General features: G+C 50.3%; 1 protein-coding gene across 2 annotated transcripts in view; it reads right to left on the bottom strand.

Moving 5' to 3' along the window:
- Positions 1-4736: 4736 nt before the first annotated feature.
- The window catches only part of LOC138570729 (SURP and G-patch domain-containing protein 2-like), a 187242-nt gene continuing 170651 nt past the window's right edge, over positions 4737-21327 (bottom strand). For both annotated transcript variants that reach the window (XM_069649140.1, XM_069649141.1), the window contains exons 10-11: positions 7680-7794; positions 4737-5016 (exon numbers count right to left, since the gene is read on the bottom strand). In XM_069649140.1, coding sequence (XP_069505241.1) covers positions 7680-7794 — 115 coding nt within the window. In that variant the 3' untranslated portion in view covers positions 4737-5016. The remainder of the gene's footprint in view (positions 5017-7679; positions 7795-21327) is intronic.

Raw genomic sequence — 21327 nt, 5'->3', positions numbered from 1 at the left:
GAGAGGTGGGGTCAAGTGTGGTTTTTATTAAGGAGGGGTCGGAACCAGGCTTCCTTGAGGCAAGAGGGGACTTTCCCTGGAGCAAAAGAGGCGTTGACAAAGGCTGTTAAGAATGGGGCGAGTGTCAGCACAGTCCTTAATTGCGGCCGGGCAGGAGTCACCCTTGCAGTTGGAAGGCTTTATAGTTTATGAGGTTGATTATGTCCTGCTCCTGTATGGACTTCAATGAGAAGAGTGGAGAGGTGTCAGGTGGAGAGGAGGGGGCGGGGGTATGAGGGCTGGGGAGTGCATTTTTGGTGTTCAGGATTTTGAACGTGCTTTAAAGTTTTGTTTGTCTTTGTGAGTGGCTTGCCAGAGGGTTAGGGCGGCACGTTTGTCAGAACGGAGTTTGATGAGGTCTGGGGTTAACCATGCATTGGTGTGGGTTTGGTTTTTTGAGGTTTGAGTGGGGCAATGGAGTCGATTGCTGTTGTGATAGCGGGTCAGGCTTGGGCAAGGGCTTCTGGGTCATTGGAGAAGGGTGGTATAAAGGTTGGTCGCTGGAGGAATGGAAGGAGTCTTTCGTGAGTTGGCGGGCACCTCTGGTGAGTGCAGGAGGAAGAGGGTGAGAAGGGGGAGGGGAGGTTCTGGCAGTGGGGATGCCAAAAGTAATGACGTGGTGATCAGACCATGGGGTAGGGGTATTACCTGTGATAGAGGGCAATTATGTTGGGCGACCCTATAGAGTTCTGCCTAGCGTGTGGGTGGGGTCTGTGATAAAGAGTTTCTGAATCCTAATGTCCCGAGGGCTGTGCCTAGCGATTTAGCGGCAGGGTCTTTGGCATTGTTCAGACCTAGGTTAATGTCGCCGAGTAGGATGGCTTGGTTTGTTTTTAGATTGTCTGCCAGGAGGTGGGTGAGGGAGGCCTGAAAGTCAGCTATGGGGCCTGGAGGGCGGTAGACAAGGTGATGTTACAGTGATGGGAGATCAATTGGAGATGATCACTGTTCAAGGTTTTGTCCATCTTTCTGATGGCGAGGGAGTCTTTGGTTATTGGGGCAACGCCTCCACCTTTGGAAAGGCTGTGTTTTCTCTGCCATGAGGGAGCCTATAGTCGGCGTAGGCAAGTACAGAAGAGAGACGGTGTAAGGTCTATGTTTCTTCCACTCCACGATGGGAGAAAGGGTAGGCGCATGTGAATCTAAGCAGATGCAATCTTCAGAAATGCCATTACAGTGAGTAATGCATGTCTTCTGATGCTTGTGAATCTGATTAGAATCACATGCTGTGCATAGAATAGCGAGCAGTACCCAGAAATTATGGTGGGATGTGTGAAAGAACAGTAGCATAGAGAGGTCTTCACACAGCTTGTCCAACCTGATAATCGGACCTACAGTGCGTATGTAGGCAGTAGTGTTGTGTAAAGGTGTGTACAGAACTCCATGTTGCTGCTTTGCAAATGGAAGAGGAACATTTGCAATGAATGCTATGGTAGCCCCTGTGCCCTGAGTAGTGTGCTCTAGGCGTGAAGGGTAGATCTCTTGGCAAGAGTAACAGTGTGATGCAGTTTATGATCCACTTAGAAATAGCAGATTTAGAGAAAGGATACCCTTCTCTATCAGCTGCCACCGAGACAAACTGGTTTGTTTTCCTTAGTGGCCTTGTTTTTCCCGGATAGTAGATCACCGCTCTCCTTACATCCAGTGTGTGGAGGCTTCTTTCCGCCATGTTAGTGGGATTCTGGAAAAAGGTGGGTAGTTCTATGGGCTGGTTTACATGAAACAAAGAGATAAATTTGGGCGCAAAGCGAGGATGTGTGAATCCTGACGAATGGGCCCTGAACTGAAAAGGCCTACAGTTCACCAACTCTCCTTATAGAGGCGATAGCCACCAGAAAGGCAGTCTTGTAGGCGAGTGATTTAAGGCTAGCCTTGTGCATGGGTTCTAAGGTCTGGTAAGAACAACATTCAGGTCCCACCCGGGAGATAGGTTGGAAATAGTAGGATGAAGTATTTTTTACCCCTCCCACAAAGGCTTTGATTACAGGAATCTGCTGAGTACGTCTGCATGTGAAAGGAGGAACATGTGTTTGTGAGCCTACAGCCATATGTTCTCTGACAGTTTGGACAGCCCTAGAGAGTGAGTGTCCCCTAGTTTGTTTTAGTAGTACATAGCCGTAGTACTGTTTGTGAGGACTAGAACTGTCTTCCCTGGATGTGTCTGGAAGGCCTTCAGGGCCTTGAACACTGCTAGCAGTTCCAACAGGTTGATGTGATTGGATGCCAAAGCTGGGTGAGCACACGCCTTGCGCCGTCTGTTGAAGGTGCGCCCCCCCCCCACGCAGTCAGACGAGTCTGTGGCGAGTGGCTTCTAATGCAGGGGGTGGAGAAGGTTTTCCCTGTACCACCACTGCAGAGACTGAACGAGGGCTGCATAGCGAAGTAAACAAACTGGTCCACATTAGCATTTTGCATTTCTGGTACAGGCATTGCCCTATAGGCCAGTCCGAGCCTGGCAACTCATCCACAATGGGCGAGGGACGTCCACCCAGTGGACCAGTCACCTATTAAGGCGGTGCAGAGGAGCCAGCCCACTGAAACACTGAGCACTCCCTCAGATATTTTTCCCAGCTGCGGGAGTTATCCTTGGCTGGCTGAACTGTCAAAGGGAAACACTGTTTCCCTTTGACAGTTCGGTTCCTCAGCCGCACATGCTCACTGAGTGTTGTTTTGCTTCGCCAGCCTTGCATTAGCTCCTTGGAAATGCTGGCTGGGGCACTGCATGTCTGTATATGAGATGGGGGGGCTCCTGCGCCTTCACGCACATACAGAGCAGCCTGGAGCAGGACGTTTCAGCACCCATGCGCAGGCCCCAGCAGAAGGTACATTTATTTGTTATTTAAATGTGTGTATGCTTGTCATGAGTGAGTTTATGGTGCTCATGTAAATGATAGTGCGATTGCTGTGTGTTTTGGTCAGTTGAGCTGATTTTGGCGAGTGGGGGCCGGAGGGCTGTACAACAAAGGCATTGTAAAAATGCCTTTTGTTGCAGAATCCCCTTACCCACCTGCCAAACTCAGCTCTCCTGAGGCGCTTTCGAGGTAGATTCTTCCCCCCCCTCCCCAGAATATCTATCATGTCCAGTAAAAAAGAAAAAACATGCCTGCCATCTGTCCCCCCCCCCCAACCCAGCCCCACTTGAAAACTGTTTGGCTTTTAACCCCCCCTTTTTTTTTATTAGGCTCTAAAAGGCAACATTTTAAACCATTTAAAAAAAAAAATTGCAGGGGAGTTAATTAACCCCGATCCCCTTTGAATGATCGCTGCTCGAAACATTCAAGGGGGATCTTCTCGCTGCTCTCAGTCGCGATGGCATATCTGGTGGAAATATTTATGGCCCTCTACTTAAAAAAATTCACCAGCCACCACTGGGCCTAGGCCTGTGCTGGGAGCAGGATGGGGAGCCCAGGGACTGGTGGGAGCAGGATGTGTCCATTTGGCTTTTTTGGGGGAGCCCGGCCTGCCCACAATTTGTACGCAGGGGGGGGGGGGCTCCAATGCCTAAACATTTGAAGACCACTGGCTTAGAGCCGTCGAATTTGTTAGTGGATTTCGACATCTTGGGAGAGGGCCCAGGATGTGTTTAATGAGTTCTCTCATTTTGAAAATAGTGGAAAAGCCGTCAAAGGGCCTTTCGACGCATGGGGTTTGGCGCACGAATGGGCTCCTTATGCACGGTGTCAGAAATTGACTTGTGGGTTTGTTTCAGAAGCCTGTCATGGGGTAAAGGCGATGGCCCAGAGGACAGATGTTTTCTAGGACCTTCCCTTTGACACCGCATGGCTTTCAACATTTGCGATGGGATGTGTGCTTAGTGTGTGGTGCGATGTGTGCATACTTGAGTCACCAGGTGTAGTATTCATAACAGGACCACCAGCCTGCTTATTGGATTCTGGGTCTCACACTTGGGAGTCTGTCGAAACCCTGTTCGTCCTCTGCGTCACTTAGGACACAAACGCTGCCATCACTGGAAGCTCCCTCCACATCAATGAAGGGCTCTGCCTACATGGCGTGGGCAGCCTAGCATTTAGCTCTACGGTCCTTTAATGTCATGTCTAAAGCATTGCAAGATTTGCAGTTCTTTTTGGGTGATCCCGTTAAACTTTATATTTTAGAATGTGGGCTGGCAGCACACAGCATCAAAATGGGATTGTGGTGCATCAGCTCTTTAAAGGAGCAGTAGCCGGTTTATGCAGGTTATGCAAGTTAGAGTGGAGAGAAAAAACGTACTGGTTCCCAGACTTGTCAGGAATATTCTTAAGTGTGCAAATCTATTAAAGATGCAATAATGGGGCTACAGTAAAACTGGATATAGAAATATTTTATTTAAAAAGCTGTTAATGTTATAAAATGTTTTCCAAGGTTTTTTGATAAGGCAAATAATTTTGATGATTATAACAGCAAGGACAACTGAAATCTAGGATAACAAAGCAGCAAACAATCAAGTGTGTGTAGAAACACTGTAGGTAGCCAGTCAAATAGATTGGATCACTGGAAGCAAGCATAAATATTGGGTGGCATGGCTCATGCAACCGTGTTTCCAAATATACCCCTACAAGCATCACAAATCCCATTAGTATGGAATTACAGTGCTGCAATGTGGAACCACATTTGCAATGTGTTGTGCTACACAAAAGCAATCAGCAAACTTGTCTTCACCTGTACCAATGAAAGTGCAATTTACAATTCAGAATCAATGACATGGGTAAAATACATTTTATTTACTGTTAAAGAAACACTCGTCAGCTAGCTACAGGTTTGACATTTATTAACCAAAAAAATTAGCATACTGCCAAGTCTTTATTTTTAACGCCGAACACTCCAAGAACCATTTTAATCAGCGACTTTCCAACAGAAAAATATAAACTGCTCCTCCAGAATAACACTTTAAAAACATAAAATGCTGAATACGCCAGAGACAGATGTTTAAACATGTTTATGGATGCTTGTGATCTTCATGGAAGAGAACCTGCAAAACTAAAACAACAAAAAGAGTTGGTGAGTGTTAAGGCATTACTGGTGTACAATGTTTCATGTATGTACAAGTCACGTATTCAAATCGGAACCTCCCCTTCTTTTAAAACCTAAGATAACTGAGGACTTCCTATAGCAAAAAAAAAAAAAGGACCAAAGAACAAAATTCGAACCCAAATTTCCTACAGAAAAATAACTTCTATCAACCTTGTGCAGGATTGTAAATGTCATCTTGCAGAAGCAGACTTTATAAAATATCAAGTTTCTAATACGAAAGGATCCAATTCATAAGCGTAACAGCAACTGAGCATTACTGTGTGTAAGCTCTGAAAGCACTACTTTCACCATACCAGGCACCTGGGAAATTAAAGGAAACATGCCCCGGATGCCAGTGTGCAAATACAGAAATAAAGGTACAGAATAAACTGAAATGAGCGCATCATTTTCAACAAAGAAATCAGACGTCCATGGAGATTGGAAGCACCTGTAGCCAAGAATGGACAGGGTTAGTAGAAAGTATTTAAGATGGGCTTAACGAGCGCCTGGGGACCAACTCCGTTGTTGACGGTGCGCGGTACAGATACCTTTAACATTTCATAAAATCCTTCCAGAATGACACCTGCCAATGTGGAGGTGGTGTACAAAGAGACAAGACAGCTTAAAAGAAAGATTTTCTGAATAAAAGCAAATTGAGCAGGACCCTCTTTTTTTGGGACTATTTGCAAGTCAAAGATCTTTGCATACTTCATTTTTTTAAGGCGATGGAGAATTAGATGCCAAGGAGGGCTTAGACAAAAATGAATGCACCTGCTTATTTAGTGGCAGAAAGAAGATTCAGAAATAATGTTAGGACTGTTCAAAGTTCGTATGACTGCAAAAAATATGTGGATGAGAAAAAAAGGCAAGATGCAACATGTCCAATATTAAAGGAGTCTGTCTACCCAAGGACGCATTGGAAGGAGTTAAAAAGACTAATTACGAGTATATCTCTTCTGTAAAAAGGAGTCAAATATAAAATGTGCATTTTAATTTCTAGGTTTAAAAAGACTGGTTGTGTCACCATTTTGCCAATTACATTCTGTAGATTGATAAAACTACCATGACAGCAAGTCACAGCAAGCCACGAACTGTTGCGATTACCATGTATACAAATTCACAGCAACATGATCAAATGACCTGTATTTGCTAAGAATTGGATTGCGACATTATCAGTGTAGCAAATAAAATTGGCGAAATGTTGCAGAACGAAAGCAAAGAACAAAGTAAAACAGCCACTTGTAAATTAAGTTGTCATCCGCACGTTTGTTGAAATGGATCATAAAAATCAATGATCAAGTTCTCAAAAAAATAGATGTCTAAATTGTGCATCACCAACATTGAAGTGTTCATGAAATGAATGTAATACAAGACTGCATGATATTACAATTTACAATGGTGACAAGTTTAGGAATACAAATGGTTAGGGATACAAGCATTTATAACGAAGAGTAATCACACAGATCTATGAGGTAGGCTGTTCAGAAGAGCAAGATGCTCTAAAAAGGATTACTTAAACTTATTAATTTGTAGTGAAGAAAAAAGCATGAATTTAAAAACCTGGAATGGGTTGAAATCAAATTATTTTCTGCCAATTTAGAAACAAGTGGTTGCCTTATTTATTCTGATCGGAATAGCTAATGCCGCCTGCACACAATTGTCAAAATTGATAAGTCACCAGTAGAAATAAGCTAATTTAAAGATCTTGCATCATACAAATCAAGCCTAAGTGGGATCCAATGTCACAGCTAAGAATGTATATGGACTGATTGCAATGCAAAGGCTCTGAAACTAGAAGAACAGTGATCTTGCACACAAAAACCTTTGCAAGAGGGAACGATGTGTGAGGTATGGAAACCGAATCATAAAAAAGACAAATATTAGCTTCTTTCTGTACTAGGAACTTGGCTGACAAATACTTTGTTTCAGAAACATTGTTTGTGTGTGCTCTAGAACTAGGAATTTTCTGAAACCAATTTGAAAGTATTTAAGAGGAAACAACGTGTTTGGAAAAGTAGGTTCAATTAGTCGCAAACTAGTTTGAAATTACATTACTAGTGTAATGTTTGAGAGTAGATTACATTGAAAGAAAAAAAAACTCCATTCCTTTCTTTCTCCAAACAGATATTTGCAGTGCAACTGTAGTTTGGTTATATGGAAAATGAGAAACCTTTTCTACAAAACACAGGATGTTCCTTCTCTTGGTGCAGTCACCAGAAATTAAAACAATTGCTATCTGGTGGGACTGAGCAAATTAATCAACCAGTGACATGTTGAAGCCTAATAAATACAAAGAGAAAGCAGTTTAAGGAAAGAATTTCCAAGTTGAGCAAAGAAAACCGGGTGGAGTAATAAAATAGGACTACATAAGACTTTTAATCTACCACACAATGTAGAATTTATTTTTTTTAATCCGCAAAAATGAGCTTTAGGCGCAGCTACAGTTTGAAATATGTGCATAAATTTGCCTTTAGGACTGTATGTGCATTATTGAAACTGAACAACTTAAACCTTTCATTTGTAAAAACTGTTTTGGCATACTGTGAAATGAAGTTCCTGAAATCAAAACATTCCTACAAACTACCATGAAGCAGCAGACATTCTTAAAAGTAACAGCCCCATAAACTTACCTAACTGTTGACAATTTTTTCCCTGTACATTTGGATCATCCTTTGACGGAAAGACTCGAACGAATCTTCTTTCGGCTCTTCAACACCCAAGCCCTCCCCTCCAGTGATTGAACCCCTGCGGGACAAAATGCAGAGTAAGTACTATTTTTGCATTTATGATCAGATTCAGGATGTACCAGTTTCCAACGGAGACATCATTTTACACAGGGAAGAAATAAGAACAATCAACTCCACAAAACCACAAAGAAGGGCATACCCACTGTTCTGACTAAATAAAAGTAGTTAAAACAATAGATACAAATTGGTACCAATTACCACAAAAAAAATGAAAAGAATAGGCAAAGCCATGTTGAAGCACGCTATACCAAGAAGGGAAAAAAGTGACAAAGTAACTGACGAAGTAGAGTCCTAACTAAAGATTTTCTTTTGAAAGTGGCCTTTACACTCGGTCTGTAGTTTGAGTCAGGACATTGGTTTGAGCCTCCACATTTCACGAGAATAATATGGCTAGCACATGCTTAAAAAGAAGCAGCTAGTAAACAATTAGAAAATAAACAATCTGGCTAGGGTTGAAGTATTCTAGGAAACCATTCCCGTAAAAAAAAAAAAAAAAGAAAAAAGGGAAAAGAGCCAAGTTCAGAAACAAACTGAAAAAAATATTCGATGAAGGTATGACCAGAGCAAAGGGAATGAATTGATTCTAAAGCAGTGCACGCAAGAATGTAGAGTTCAAGACAGATGAATTGGACTACAAATAGGATTAAAAGTGATAGATTGTAAAAATAGGGTAAATACAAAAAGCTGTTCCCCAACAAGGCCACCCAGGACGACTTTATTTTATTTAAATGGTTGGGTCACAAGTTTCTGGATTCTTTTTTACAAATTCGATAGATTGAGAAGCATCTAAAGAACATTTCTACAGTCTGCTGAATTGGCACGTCTATCCAAAAAAAGTTGTAAAAGCGGAATGGCAATGGACTAAATCACTAATAGTTGCCACAAGAAGTTAAATAAACTGAAGAAATGGTTTCAAAATTTACATACAGGAGCATTAACCTAAAATGATCAGAGTATACTTAAAAGCCAGTCAGAAAGGCCAAGTGGATGGCAACTGATGCAAATACAGATGGTTAAAAAGTATAAGAACAGTGTACGGTTGAAGAGGGTTAATTGCAAAGAACTCACTAACTGCATACTTGAGTTTAGCCTGTGTAACTAAGCACTTACATAATGTATGAAAAGGTTAAAAACCTATAGGAGGAAGTGTCAAAAATTAGTCTTGCAGCAGTCACCCAAAATTCGGCTAATTTAAGGATCTTCAATAAAGTATTAATCCACACAACAGCAGATGCATTAGACAAGGATCAACACATCTAAAAGTAGGATCGACGATTAGTCAAACTAGGTTACCATACTTCTTTGGTTTAGCAGATGGCCTAGTTTGCAAACATTAACATGACTGCAATGAAGTTCAGAGTAGCTGGAAGCAAAACAGATTTTCTGAGGGCAAGACAATGCAACTCGCAGCATCCCAAACTAAAGTTATTTCCTCCTTCCTACTTGAGGGATTGCCGCCTCATCCAACTAACATGGAAAAAAGGTTGCAACGTGGTAGTAAACCGAGGCTGAATTTAACTGTCAAAGGGAATACAAGAAAGGATAGACAGGCGACCATTGTTTGCAACAAACGTGCTCTAGAAAATAAATTGCCTTCTATGTTATGCTTACATCATTAAGGCATATGTAATGCTAAAGACTATTTACTAAGTGTGTAAGATAGAAATTTGTGAGGCGTAATAGAAGATCCAGAGAAACCTTAAAAACAGTCAACCTGCTCTTGAACTTATATTGCCATGAAAAAGGTATGTACATTTAAAAACATTGTAGAATAGACAGTGTAATTCTAAAAATATTGATTGGCAAGTATTCTGCCCAGAATAGTTTTTGAAAGAAAAGTTTATAAGGCAAATATATCTGAATAGACAGAGGCCGGACAAAAGGAACAAATCAAAGTTTCCCCAAAAGGAACGCTCTTGGTAGACATTTTCCGATGTGATGCAGCATTTGTAAAGCACTAAATATAAAATGGTGTGGATGCCAGGGACAATCCATTTTGCTAGAGGGGAAAATGAAAAAGCATGTTTTATAGAAAAATTTAAAGACAGTAAGGAACAAGTTACTTACTTGTAACTATTGATCTCCAGCATGGGTCTGGCATGGATTCACATGCGCATGAATATTTCCTGTTAGGCTGGGAACCCTCAGTAAAAGAAAAAAATGTTTCACTTTAATTTCTAAAAACGGTCTCTCCTATAAACCAATCACTGAGCTCTGGGTCATACTGTCCCCAGCCAATGACTGCCCTCTCCCTAAGCCCCGCCTCTGGCAGCCATCCTCAGATTTGGTAGCACGTAAAGTGGCAGTATGACCAAGTGAAGAGCCGCAGAGCGGTAGGCGGGAGGGTTTGCATGTGAATCCATGATGGAGAACAGTCATAAGTAACTTGTTCCTGCTCCATCATGGGGTCTGGCATGATTCGCGCCCTGAAACACTGGTGTATGGAACAAGTTACTTACCTGTAACTGTTGTTCTCCAGCATGGGTCTGGCATGGATCCACATGCTCATGAATATTCCCCGTCGTCAGGCCGGGAATCCTCGGTATAGAAAAAAATCAGTATCAGTTTCGTTTCTGATCTGTCTTTCTTAGTAGTAACCAATCACTGGTCTCTGGGTCATACTGCCCCCAGCCAATGACTACCCTCTACCTAAGCCCTTCCTCTGGCAGCCATCCTCAGATTTGGTAGCACGTAAAGTGGCAGTATGACCAAGTGAAGAGCCGCAGAGGGGTAGGCGGGAGGGTTCGCATGTGAATCCATGCCAGACCCATGCTGGAGAACAACAGTTACAGGTAAGTAACTTGTTCCTTCTCCAGCATGGGGTCTGGCATGGATTCACATGCTCATTAATAAGAGAATACATAGCAGTACACACATGTACAACCACGGGAGGTGGCAACAGGCTCAACATTAAGCAATACAACAACTCAACATTAAGCATCTCTTACCTCCTCACCAGGCTCACCTTAGGCGAACAGGTTGCGCAGCACTGCTTGGCCGTCCCTGGACTCCTCCCTGGATTCCCGATCAAGGCAGTATAATCTTGTGAAGGTGTGTGTCAACCTCCATGTCGCAGCCCTGCAGATGTCTAGCAGGGGCACACCAGACAGGAACGCCGTGGTAGCAGCGATCGCTCTGGTCGAATGGGCTCTCGGACGGCCGGGCAGTGGTCGGTTTGCCAACTGGTGACAGTGCATGATGCAGCCGGAAAGCCATCTGGAAATGGAAGTCTTCGAGAGAGCCTTCCCTTGATTCACAGTCCCAAAGTTCACAAACAGCTGTGACGTCTTCCGAAAACTCTTCGTGCGGTCCACGTAGAACTTCAGCGCTCTAGCCAAATCCAGCGAGTGCAAAGTCCTTTCAGCCGGCGACGGGAAGAAAACAGGCAACACCAAGGGTTCGTTGAGGTGGAAGTCCGACGGCACCTTGGGCATGAAAAAGGGGTGCGTCCTGAGCACTACCCTCGTGTCGTGAAAAGTCAAGTACGAAGCCTTGCAGGAAAGAGCCTGGATCTCTCCCACCCGTCGTGCGGAGGTGATGGCCACAAGAAACGCTGTTTTCCACGACAAGAACTTCAACGGAGCCGAGTGCAGAGGCTCGAACGGAGGTCCCATGAGCTTGGTCAGCACCACGTTGAGCTCCCACGCCGGGGCCGGAGCCTTCACCGGCGGGAATGATCTGAACAGTCCCTTCATGAACTCTTTCACCAGACGAGACCACAAAGAGGTCCGCCCCGTGGTTCTGGTGTATCGGGAGATCGCAGCAAGATGAATCTTGATGGACGCGTGCGCCAGTCCAGCCTTGGCCAGCGTCAGTAGGTACGCAGTACTTGGGGAGCCGTAATCCGTAGAGGGTTAATCTTCTGTGCGTGGCACCAGAGAGAACCTCTTCCATTTGTGTCCGTAGCATTTAAGAGACGAGGACGCCCTGGCCTTTGCAAGAACCTCTCTGCAGTCGGCCGGTATGTCGTATCCTCCAAACTCTAACGCTGCAGGAGCCAGACCTGCAAGCTCAGCGACTTCGGGTCGTGATGGAGGATGGCGCCTCCTTCCCTGGAGAGAAGATCCGCATCCACTGGCAGCTTGATTGACGGGGACGCTGACAAGTCCAGAAGGTCCAGGAACCATATCTGCCTCGGCCACGCAGGTGCGACGAGGATCATCCTGCACCGTGACCTCTTGAGCTGGTTGATGAGCCGGATCAGCAATGGCAATGGAGGGAACGCGTATAGAAACAGGCCCTCCCAGGGGAACGAGAAAGCATCGCCCATGCTCCTCGGCTGGGGAAACCTGCTGGCCAACCTCCGGCACTTGGAGTTCGTCGCCGTCGCGAACAGATCGATCTGGGGTGTGCCCCACCGTCGGAAGAGGCGGTCCACTAGATCCTGTCGTAGTTCCCACTCGTGGCACGAGCGCAGCTCTCTGCTGAGCGAGTCGGCGATGGTGTTTTTTTACCCCTGCCAGATGAAACGGCACCAGAAACATCCCTTGGGCGACGGCCCAATGCCACAGATCCTGCGCCTCTTTGGACAGGGCTGGGGACCTGGTTCCGCCCTGTTTCCTGATGTAGAACATGGTGGTGGTGTTGTCGGTGAAGATCCTCACCACCTTGCCCTTGAGGGACGGAAGAAAGGGCTCAAAACACTGCACGGAGCTCCAGGACGTTGATATGGAGGGACTTCTCCGTCGGAAGCCAAAGGCCTCTCGCATGCAGATTTTCAGTGTGCGCTCCCCACCCTTCCAGGGAGGCATCGGTGGTCACTGTCTCCTGGTGGCCGGGGGTCTGGAAGTCCATGCCCGCCGTCAGATGCGCGCAGGTGCCCCACCACCGGATCGCTCGTCGGAAACTCTCGTCGAGCGCGATCCTCTCCTAGAAGCTGCCCGTCTGGATCCAGCGCCCGTCCAGGAACTCCTGCAACGGGCGCATCCGGAGCCTGCACAGGCGGATGAGGTAAATGCAAGAAGACATCATTCCGAGGAGGGACTTGATGGACCTCACTCTGGCCGCGTCCGCAACCAGCATCCGCTGCACCTTGCCCAAGATGGCGCTCGTCCTTTCCTCCGACGGGAAGGCCCGAAGGGACACTGTCGAGCTTCGCTCCCAGAAACAGTGCGTCTTGCGCGGGCACCAGGTGGGACTTGGCATAGTTTATGGAGAATCCCAGGACCGTGAGTAGTTGGACGGTCCTTGCCGTGTGCTCCACAGCGAGCTCCTTCGTCTTCGCTCGGATGAGCCAGTCGTCCAGGTAGGGGTAGACGTGGATCCCCTCTCGGCGCAGCTGCGCCGCCATCGGTGCGAGGCACTTGGTGAACACCCTGGGTGCCAACCTCAATCCGAAGGGAAGGGCTCTGAACTGGTACTGACGCCCTTGGACCACGAACCTGAGAAACTTTCGGTGTCCCTTTAGGATGGGAATATGGAAGTAGGCATCCTCCAAATCCAACGATGACAGGAAATCGCCCTCCTCCAGCTGACCCAGGACGTGTTGGAGGGTGACCATCCGGAACTTCTGTGCCTTGATGAATTTGTTCAGTCGTCATAGGTCCAGGATGGGACGCCATCCTCCCGTCTTCTTCACGAGGAAGTATCTTGAGTAAACTCCGGAGCCCCGAAGCCTCTTTGGGACGAGCTCGATGGAGCCCTTCTTGAGCATCGCCTTTACCTCCAAGAGAAGTTGAGGGACGTGATGTTCTTTCCTGGCCACAGGGGGACGCGCAGGCACCTCTTTAGAAATTCGAGCGCGTGACCCTGAGCTAGGGTGTCCAGCACCCAACGGTCGGAAACGGACTCCCACACGCTGACTAAGCTCGCCAGCCGGCCTCCCACCGGGGTGCTTCGGTGGGGGCCCCGACCCCACGGCCGGTTCAGTCCTGCTTCGACGAGGCTTTGCCGCCTTGTCCTCCTTGGCGACGACAGCGGGGTCCGCCTGACTTGCCTCGTCCCCTGTAAGCTTCCTGTGACGACGAACGGGCCGCTTGACGGTAGGTGGAAAATCCGCCGCTGGAACCACCCTGTTTGCCCCCGCCGCTCCGAAAGGGCGGCCGCCGTTGCTGGAGAACCCCAAGAGCCCGGGCCGTCTCCGTGTCTGCCTTGATGGCTTGAAGGGAATCGTCCACTGTTTTCCCAAACAGGTTGTTTCCGTCGAACGGCATGTCCAAGACTCTGGTCTGCACGTCCTGACGGAAGTCAGTAGCCTTGAGCCATCCACGCCGCCTAAGGCACACGCCGTTGCCCAACTGGCGAAATCCAGTGTCAGCGATGTCCGTCGCAATCGTAATGGGAGTGGTCCGACGCCTCCTCTCCTTCCTGCAAGATCTCTAGGGCTTCCGCCTTCTTGTCGTCCGGTAGGAAGTCCAGCAGGGGGGCCAGTTTGTACCACAACTCCGTCGTAGCGGGCTACGATAGCCAAGGCGTTGGCCGCCTTAATCGTCGTCGCTGCTGACGAGATGACTCTGCGTCCCATCGTATCGAATTTCTTTCCTTCGCCGTCCGGCGGGGAGGTCAACAGAGGCCGCGCCCCCCCCCGCTTTCTTCCTAGCCGCCGCGGAGACGACCGAGTCCGGGGTCGGCTGTGCCCGAAGGTACAAGGGGGCCGCGCCTGGGACCCGGTACTTCTCGTACCGATCCCTTCTAGCCGGCGTCGTGGATGGGTTCTTGAGGAGGGCGAGGCCCTCATCCCAAATATCGTCCAGTAGAGGTACAGAGAGGACCGTCTTCCTCTTGGCCTCGCGCCGTTGATAAAGGAAACCTTCCTTCTTCTCTTCCGGGCAGAGCTGGAAAAGCTCGGATGCCCTGGCCATCATGGAGTGAAACGATCCAATCTCGTCGGGCGGGGAAGCCCGGGTGGGAGGTGACGACGGCAGATCCTCGTCGTAAACCTAGTCGTCTGTACCCGTTGCGGCCGTGTCAGTCCCCGTATCATCCCCACGTGTCGTGGACGGGGAGGAGGGCTGAACAGGGCGCGATGGCTGAAAAGGAGGTGGAGGATGAATCCCTCTTCTCTTAGGGGGAGGGCTCCCAGAAGGGCCTGGCTCCGGGTCCCCCGTCGGGAGCGGTTCCTCTGTTGGTGGTAACGGCAGTCTCGTCCTCATCTCCGAGCATAAGGACTGTTTAGCCAACAAAATGGCCGCCGAGTTGTCTTGCGGCACTGGTTGAGGAGAGTCCGACGGGCGGTCAGGAGCCCCGTTGGCAACCTCGGCGTTATCGTCGTCTCCTACGTCGGGGTCCCTCCCGACAGGCTGATCATCTTCCACGCCAACGCCGTGGCTTAAGACTTCGATCAGCTCTTCCTCAGAGGTTGAGGCCGAATCCACGACGACCTCCTGCCCCCCCCCTTTTCTTCTCCGTCGGAGGTTTCACGGGGGTCCTGTCGTTGGGCATAAAAGAGGACTCCCTCCGCGGTGGCAGGGAGACTGAGCCCCGAGGTCGCCACCACTGGTGTAGCCTCCACAGGCTGAGCCAGGGCCGCCGCGACTGTCTCGATCGAGGCCTTGACCGGATGGATTAAGGCTTTTCACCACCTTAGGTGCGCTCACCGGCTTCTCCTTGGGGGGAGGGTCACTGCCTCGCTCCCCCTCCGATGGGGCCTTCGAGCTCGACCGGGGTCTCTCCAGGAGCTTCGCCGGGTGCTCGGCCTTCCTCTTACCCGAACCAGAGCGTTGGCTCGTGGTTGATGGCGCTGGGGAGGATGCGCCCTGCCTGGCGCCCGTAGAGCCCGACCGTTCGGCGCTCCCGGTGCCAGCGGACTTGTGGTGCTTGGCCTTGTGTTGGACCCCCGTCGCCGGGGCGTCCTCAAAGGTCTTAGAAGACCGCTCGGACGACTTCTTCTCACCTGACGGGCTCTTCCCTTCCAGCCAGTTGGCGAGACGTTGATGGCGGTCCTTCATGGTCCGCTCCGACATATTGCCGCAAAACGCACAGTCCTTCTCCACGTGCGTCTTGTCCTCATGTAGGCAGTAAAGACAAAGGGAGTGTTCATCCTCCTTAAAGACATTCTGAAGCTGGCATCCAGGGCAGACCCTGAACAGCTTTCCGGGCGTCGAGCTTCCCTTCTCCTGGGCCTGAGATGGGCCTGAGAAACTTCTGGAGTCCTCCAAAAGCGTGGCTCGACGAAATCTTCACCCTTGAGGGGCGTAGACGAATCCGACACGGGTCCCCATTGATCGGATGGAGAAACGGTGGCGCTTGAGGCTCTTTTGACCGAAAGAGAAATTTTTTGAGAAAAAAAACGTGAAAAAAATAGCACTAACGCTCGAGAGCAATAGCACGAGGATCCCAACACTTGAACGTGCGGTAAAAATCTGAAGATGGCTGCCAGAGGCGGGGCTTAGGTAGAGGGCAGTCATTGGCTGTGGTCAGTATGACACAGAGATCAGTGATTGGTTACTACTACGAAAGACAGATCAGAAACGAAACTGATACTGATTTTTCTTACCGAGGATTCCCAGCCTGACGACGGGGAATATTCATGAGCAAGTGAATCCATGCCAGACCCCATGCTGGAGAAATAGGCCGTCCCAGGGGACCGAGAAAGCATCGCCCATGCTCCTCGGCTGGGGGAACCTGAGGCGAACCTCTGGCACTTGGAATTCGTCGCCGTCGCGAAGAGTCGATCTACTTGATCCTGGCGTAGTTCCCACTCGTGGCACGAGCGCAGCTCCCTGCTGAGTGAGTCGGCGATCGTGTTTTTTATTCCTGCCAGATGAAGAGGCACCAGAAACATCCGTTGGGCGACGGCCCAATGCCACAGATCCTGGGCTTCCTTGTATAGGGCCGGGGACCTGGTTCCGCCTGCTTCCGGATGTAGAAAATCGTGGGTGTTGTCGGTGAAGATCCTCACCACCTTGCCCTTGAGGGACGGGAGAAAGGACCCGAGGGCCCAGAACACTGCGCGGAGCTCCAAAATGTTGATGTGGAGTGACTTCTCCGGGAGCCAAAGGCCTCTAGCGTGAAGATCTCCGGAGTGCGCTCCCCAACCTTCCAGGGAGGCGTCCGTCATCACCGTCACCTGGTGAGCTGGGATCTGAAAGTCTTTGCCCGCCGACAGATGGGAGCGGGTACCCCACCACCGGATCACCTGATGGAACGTCTCGTTGAGAGGGATCCTGTCCACGAAGCTGCCCGTCGACCGAGGAGGGACTTGATAGATTTTACCCTGGCCATATCCGTGGCCAGCAGACGCTGCACCTTGCCCAGAATGGTCCTGGTCCTTTCCTCCGACGGCGAGGCCAGCCGCGCCACTGTGTCGAGCTTGGCTCCCAGAAACAGGGCGACTTGCGACAGAACCAGGTGGGATTTTGGAAAGTTGGAGAATCCCAGGTCCGTGAGCAGCTGGACGGTCTTCGCAGTGTGCTCCACGTGAGCTCCCTCGTCCTTGCCCGGATGAGCCAGTCGTCCAGGTAGGGGTAGACGTGGATCCCCTGTAGGCGCAGCTGCGCCGCCACCGGTGCGAGGCATTTGGTGAACACCCTAGGTGCCGACTTTAATCCGAACGGGAGGGCCTTGAACTGGTAGTGCCGCCCCGGACCACGAACCTGAGGAACTTTCGGTGTCTTTTTAGAATGGGGATGTGGAAGTACGCATCCTCCAAGTCCAACGACGACAGGTAATCACCCTCCTCCAGCTGTCCCAGCACGTGCTGGAAGGTGACCATACGGAACTTCTGCGCCTTGATGTACTTGTTCAGTCGTCGTAGGTCCAGGATAGGGCACCATCCTCCCGTCTTCTTTTTTACAAGGAAGAACCTTGAGTTAACTCCGGAGCCCCGAAGCCTCTTTGGGACGAGCTCGATGGCACCCTGCTTGAGCATCGCCCTTACTTCCAACAGTAGTTGAGGGACGTGATTTTCCTTCCTGGCCACGGGTGGAACGCAAGGGCACTTCTTCTGAAACTCGAGGGCGTGCCCTTGGGCCAGGGCATCCAGCACCCAACGGTCGGTGGAGATGGACTCCCACACGCTGACAAACCTCGCCAGCCGGCCTCCCACCTGGGTTCTTCGGCGGGGGCCCGACCCCACGGTCGTTTCAATCTTGTTTGGAGGCCTCCTTGACCTCCCTGTCTACGGGCACCACCTGACTTGCCGCGTCCCCTGTAGGCTTCCTGGGACGAGGATCTTGCCGCTTGGGGGTACGTGGAGGAGCCACTGCCGGATCCCTTGGAGGCACCTCGTCTGCCTCCGGAGCTCCGAAAGGACAGCCGTCGTTGTTGGAGCACTCCCAGTGCCCGGGCAGTCTGTCTGTCTTGATGGCCTGAAGGGATTCATCATCCGCCTTCCCAAACAGGTTGTTCCCGTCGAAGGGCATGTCCAAAACCTTGGTTTGTACGTCCTGGCGGAAATCCGTGGCCTTGAGCCATCCTCGTCGTCTCAAGCAAACGCTGTTGCCCAACTGAAGGAAACCGGTGTCGGCGATGTCCGTTGCCACCGTGATGGCGTGGTCCGAAGCAATCTCACCCTCCTGTAGGATTTCAAGGGCCTCAGCCCTTTTGGCGTCCGGAAGAAAGTCTAACAGAGCGGCGATTTTGAACCAAAACTCCCTGTCGTAGCGGGCTACCATAGCCAGGGCGTTGGCCGCCTTGATAGTCGTCGCTGAGGATGAGATGATCCGTCGTCCCATCGTGTCCAACTTCCTGCCCTCGCCGTCCGGCGGGGAAGTTGATGTCGAGGCCCATGCGCCCTCCCCTCCCCCAGCTTTCTTCTTTGCCGCCGCCGAGATGACCGAATCCGGGGTTGGTTGTGCCCAAAGGGCAGAGCTGGAAAAGCTTGGATGCCCTGGAAATCATGGCATGAAAGGATCCAATCTCTTCGGGCGGGGACGCCCAAGCAGGGGGCAACGAGGGACACGTCCCGTCATCGCCTCCGTCATCTGTACCCGTCGTAGCCGTGTCTGTGCCTGTATCATCCCCGTGGGTAGTAGACCGGGGGGAAGGCAGAGCAGGCCGCAGAGGTGGCGTAGGATGCGTTGTCCTCTTATGCGGTGGACTTTCCGAAGGTCCTGGCTCCGGTTCCCCCGTCGGGGGGGAGGAAGGGGCAACCTTTGTCCTTATCTCCGAGCATAAGGACTGAATCGCTGACAAAATGGCCGCCGAAGTGTCCTGCGGCACCGGAAACAACGGGCATGAGGGCTCTTGAGGAGCCTTGTCCGCGACACCGTCGCTCTCGTCGGGATCCCTCCCAATGGGCTGAGCCTCTTCCACGACTTCGATGAGCTCTTCTTCAGAGGTTGTGTCCATATCCACGATGACCACCAGCCCCTCCCCCACCTTTTCCAACGAGGACTTCGTGGGGGTTTTCTCAATGGGCCTGAAAGACTCCCACCGCGGTTGCAGGGAGACTCTGGGTCCCGAGGGCACCTCCACTGGTGTAGCCTCCACAGGCTGAGCCATGGCCGCTGCGACATCCTCAATCGAGGTCTTAGCAGGGTGAATTAAGGCCATCGTCACCTTCTGGACGCCTGGGGCCTTCACCTTGGGGGGAGGGTCTGAGCCTCGCTCCCCCTCTGCCGGAATCTTCGAGATCGACCGGGGCCTCTCCAGAAGCTTCGCCGGGTTCTCAGACTTCCTCTTACCCGAGCCAGAGCGTTGGCTCGTGTTTGATGGCACCGGGGAGGATGCGCCCTGCCTGGCAGCCAAGGAGCCCGACCTTTCGGCGCTCCCGGTGCCCGCTGACTCGCGGTGCTTAGCCTTTTGTTGGGCCCCCGTCGCCGGGGTGCCCTCACAGGACTTAGACCACTCGGACTTCTTTTTCTTCTTCTCGCCTGACGGGCTCTTCCCTTCCAGCCAGTCGGCAAGACGGAGGTGGCGATCCTTCATGGTCCGCTCCGACATGTTCCCACAAAACGCATAGTCCTTCTCCGTGTGCGTCTTGTCCTCATGGAGACAGTAGAGGCATAACGAATGCTTGTCCTCCTTGAAAACATTCTGAAGCTGGCATCCAGGGCAGGTCCTGAACAGCTTCCCGGACATCGAGCTTCCTTTCTCCTGGGCCATGTCCGGGGTAGGCCTTGGAACTTCTGGAATCCTCCAAAAGCGTAACTCGACAAAAACGTCACCCTCCAGGGGCGTAGAAAACTCCGAAACGGATCCCCGTTCATCGGATGTAGAAACGGTGGAGCTTGAGGCTCTATTTAACCGAAAAAATTTGAAAAAACGCGAAAACGCAGTAAAAGCTCGAGAGCTACAGCACGAGGACTCCCAACACTTGAACGTGCAGTAAAAATCTGAGGATGGCTGCCAGAGGCGGGGCTTAGGGAGAGGGCAGTCATTGGCTGGGGGCAGTATGACCCAGCGACCAGTGATTGGTTACTACTAAGAAAGACAGATCAGAAACGAAACTGATACTGATTTTTTTCTATACCGAGGATACCCGGCCTGACGGGGAATATTCATGAGCATGTGAATCCATGCCAGACCCCATGCTGGAGAAGGGTGTGTTACAAATGCCTCATTCACATGCTCATGAATAACGAATACATAGCAGTGCAACATTACGAATACATAGCAAACATTACACAACCACGGGAAGTGGCAAGGATCAACGGAAGCAATTACTTTTACCTCCGGAACAGGCTCATCTTCAAGTGAACAGGTTGCACAACACTGCTTGGCTGGCCCGTGACTCCTCTCTGGAATCCCGGTCGACGCAGTAGAATCTTGTGAAGGTGTGCCTGGACCTCCACGTAGCAGCCCTGCAGATTTCCAGCAGGGGCACCCCAGACAGGAATCACTCTGATGGAATGGTTTCTCGGAAACCAGTGAGCGGGTGATGCAGCCAGAGAGCCACCTGGAGATGGAAGCCTTGGACAAGGCCTTCCCATGGTTCACAGGACCAAAGTTCACGAATAGTTGAGATTTCTTACGGAAACTCAGCACACGAGCATCAACTGCGAAAGACTGCAAAGTCCCTTCAGCCGGTGACAAACGTTTTGGAAAAAACAGGCAACACCAAAGGCTTGTTGAGGTGGAATGCCGACGGAACCTTTGGCATGAATAAGGGGTGCGTCTGCAGCACCACCCTCGGGTCGCGAAAGTCAGATAAGGCCGTTTGCAGAAAAGGCCTGGATCTCACCTACCATCCTGGCAGAGGTGATGGCCACGAGAAAAGCCATCTTCCACGAAAGTAATGAGGGGCCTGATGCATAGGCTTGAAGGGAGCCCCAATGAGCCTTGTCAACAGCACGTTGAGTTCCCACGCTGGGGCAGGGGCCTTCACCGGCAGGAACCAGAACTCCTTGACTATATGGTGGGACCAAAGAGAAGATCGTCCTGGAGACCTGGAATAGCAGGAGATAGCCACCAAATGCACTTTGATAGAGGTGTGCACCAGCCCCACCTTGGCTAAGGACAAGTACAGAAGAATCTGCGGAGCCAAGACCCAGAGGATTGATCTTCTGCATCCGGCACCACATTACGAAACATTTCCATTTTTGCCCGTAGCACTGAAGAGTCGGCGATGCTCTGGCCCTGGCAAGGACCTCCCTGCAGTCCACCGGCTGCTCCTACCCTCTGAAATTCAAGGCTCCAGTAGCCAAACCTT

Source organism: Ambystoma mexicanum, chromosome 1p, assembly GCF_040938575.1.
Source record: "Ambystoma mexicanum isolate Mex_15411 chromosome 1p, UKY_AmexF1_1, whole genome shotgun sequence".
Classification (NCBI taxonomy): domain Eukaryota; kingdom Metazoa; phylum Chordata; class Amphibia; order Caudata; family Ambystomatidae; genus Ambystoma; species Ambystoma mexicanum.
The sequence above is the reverse complement of the archived record's forward strand: the minus strand, read 5'-3'. Positions and strand labels throughout refer to the sequence as shown.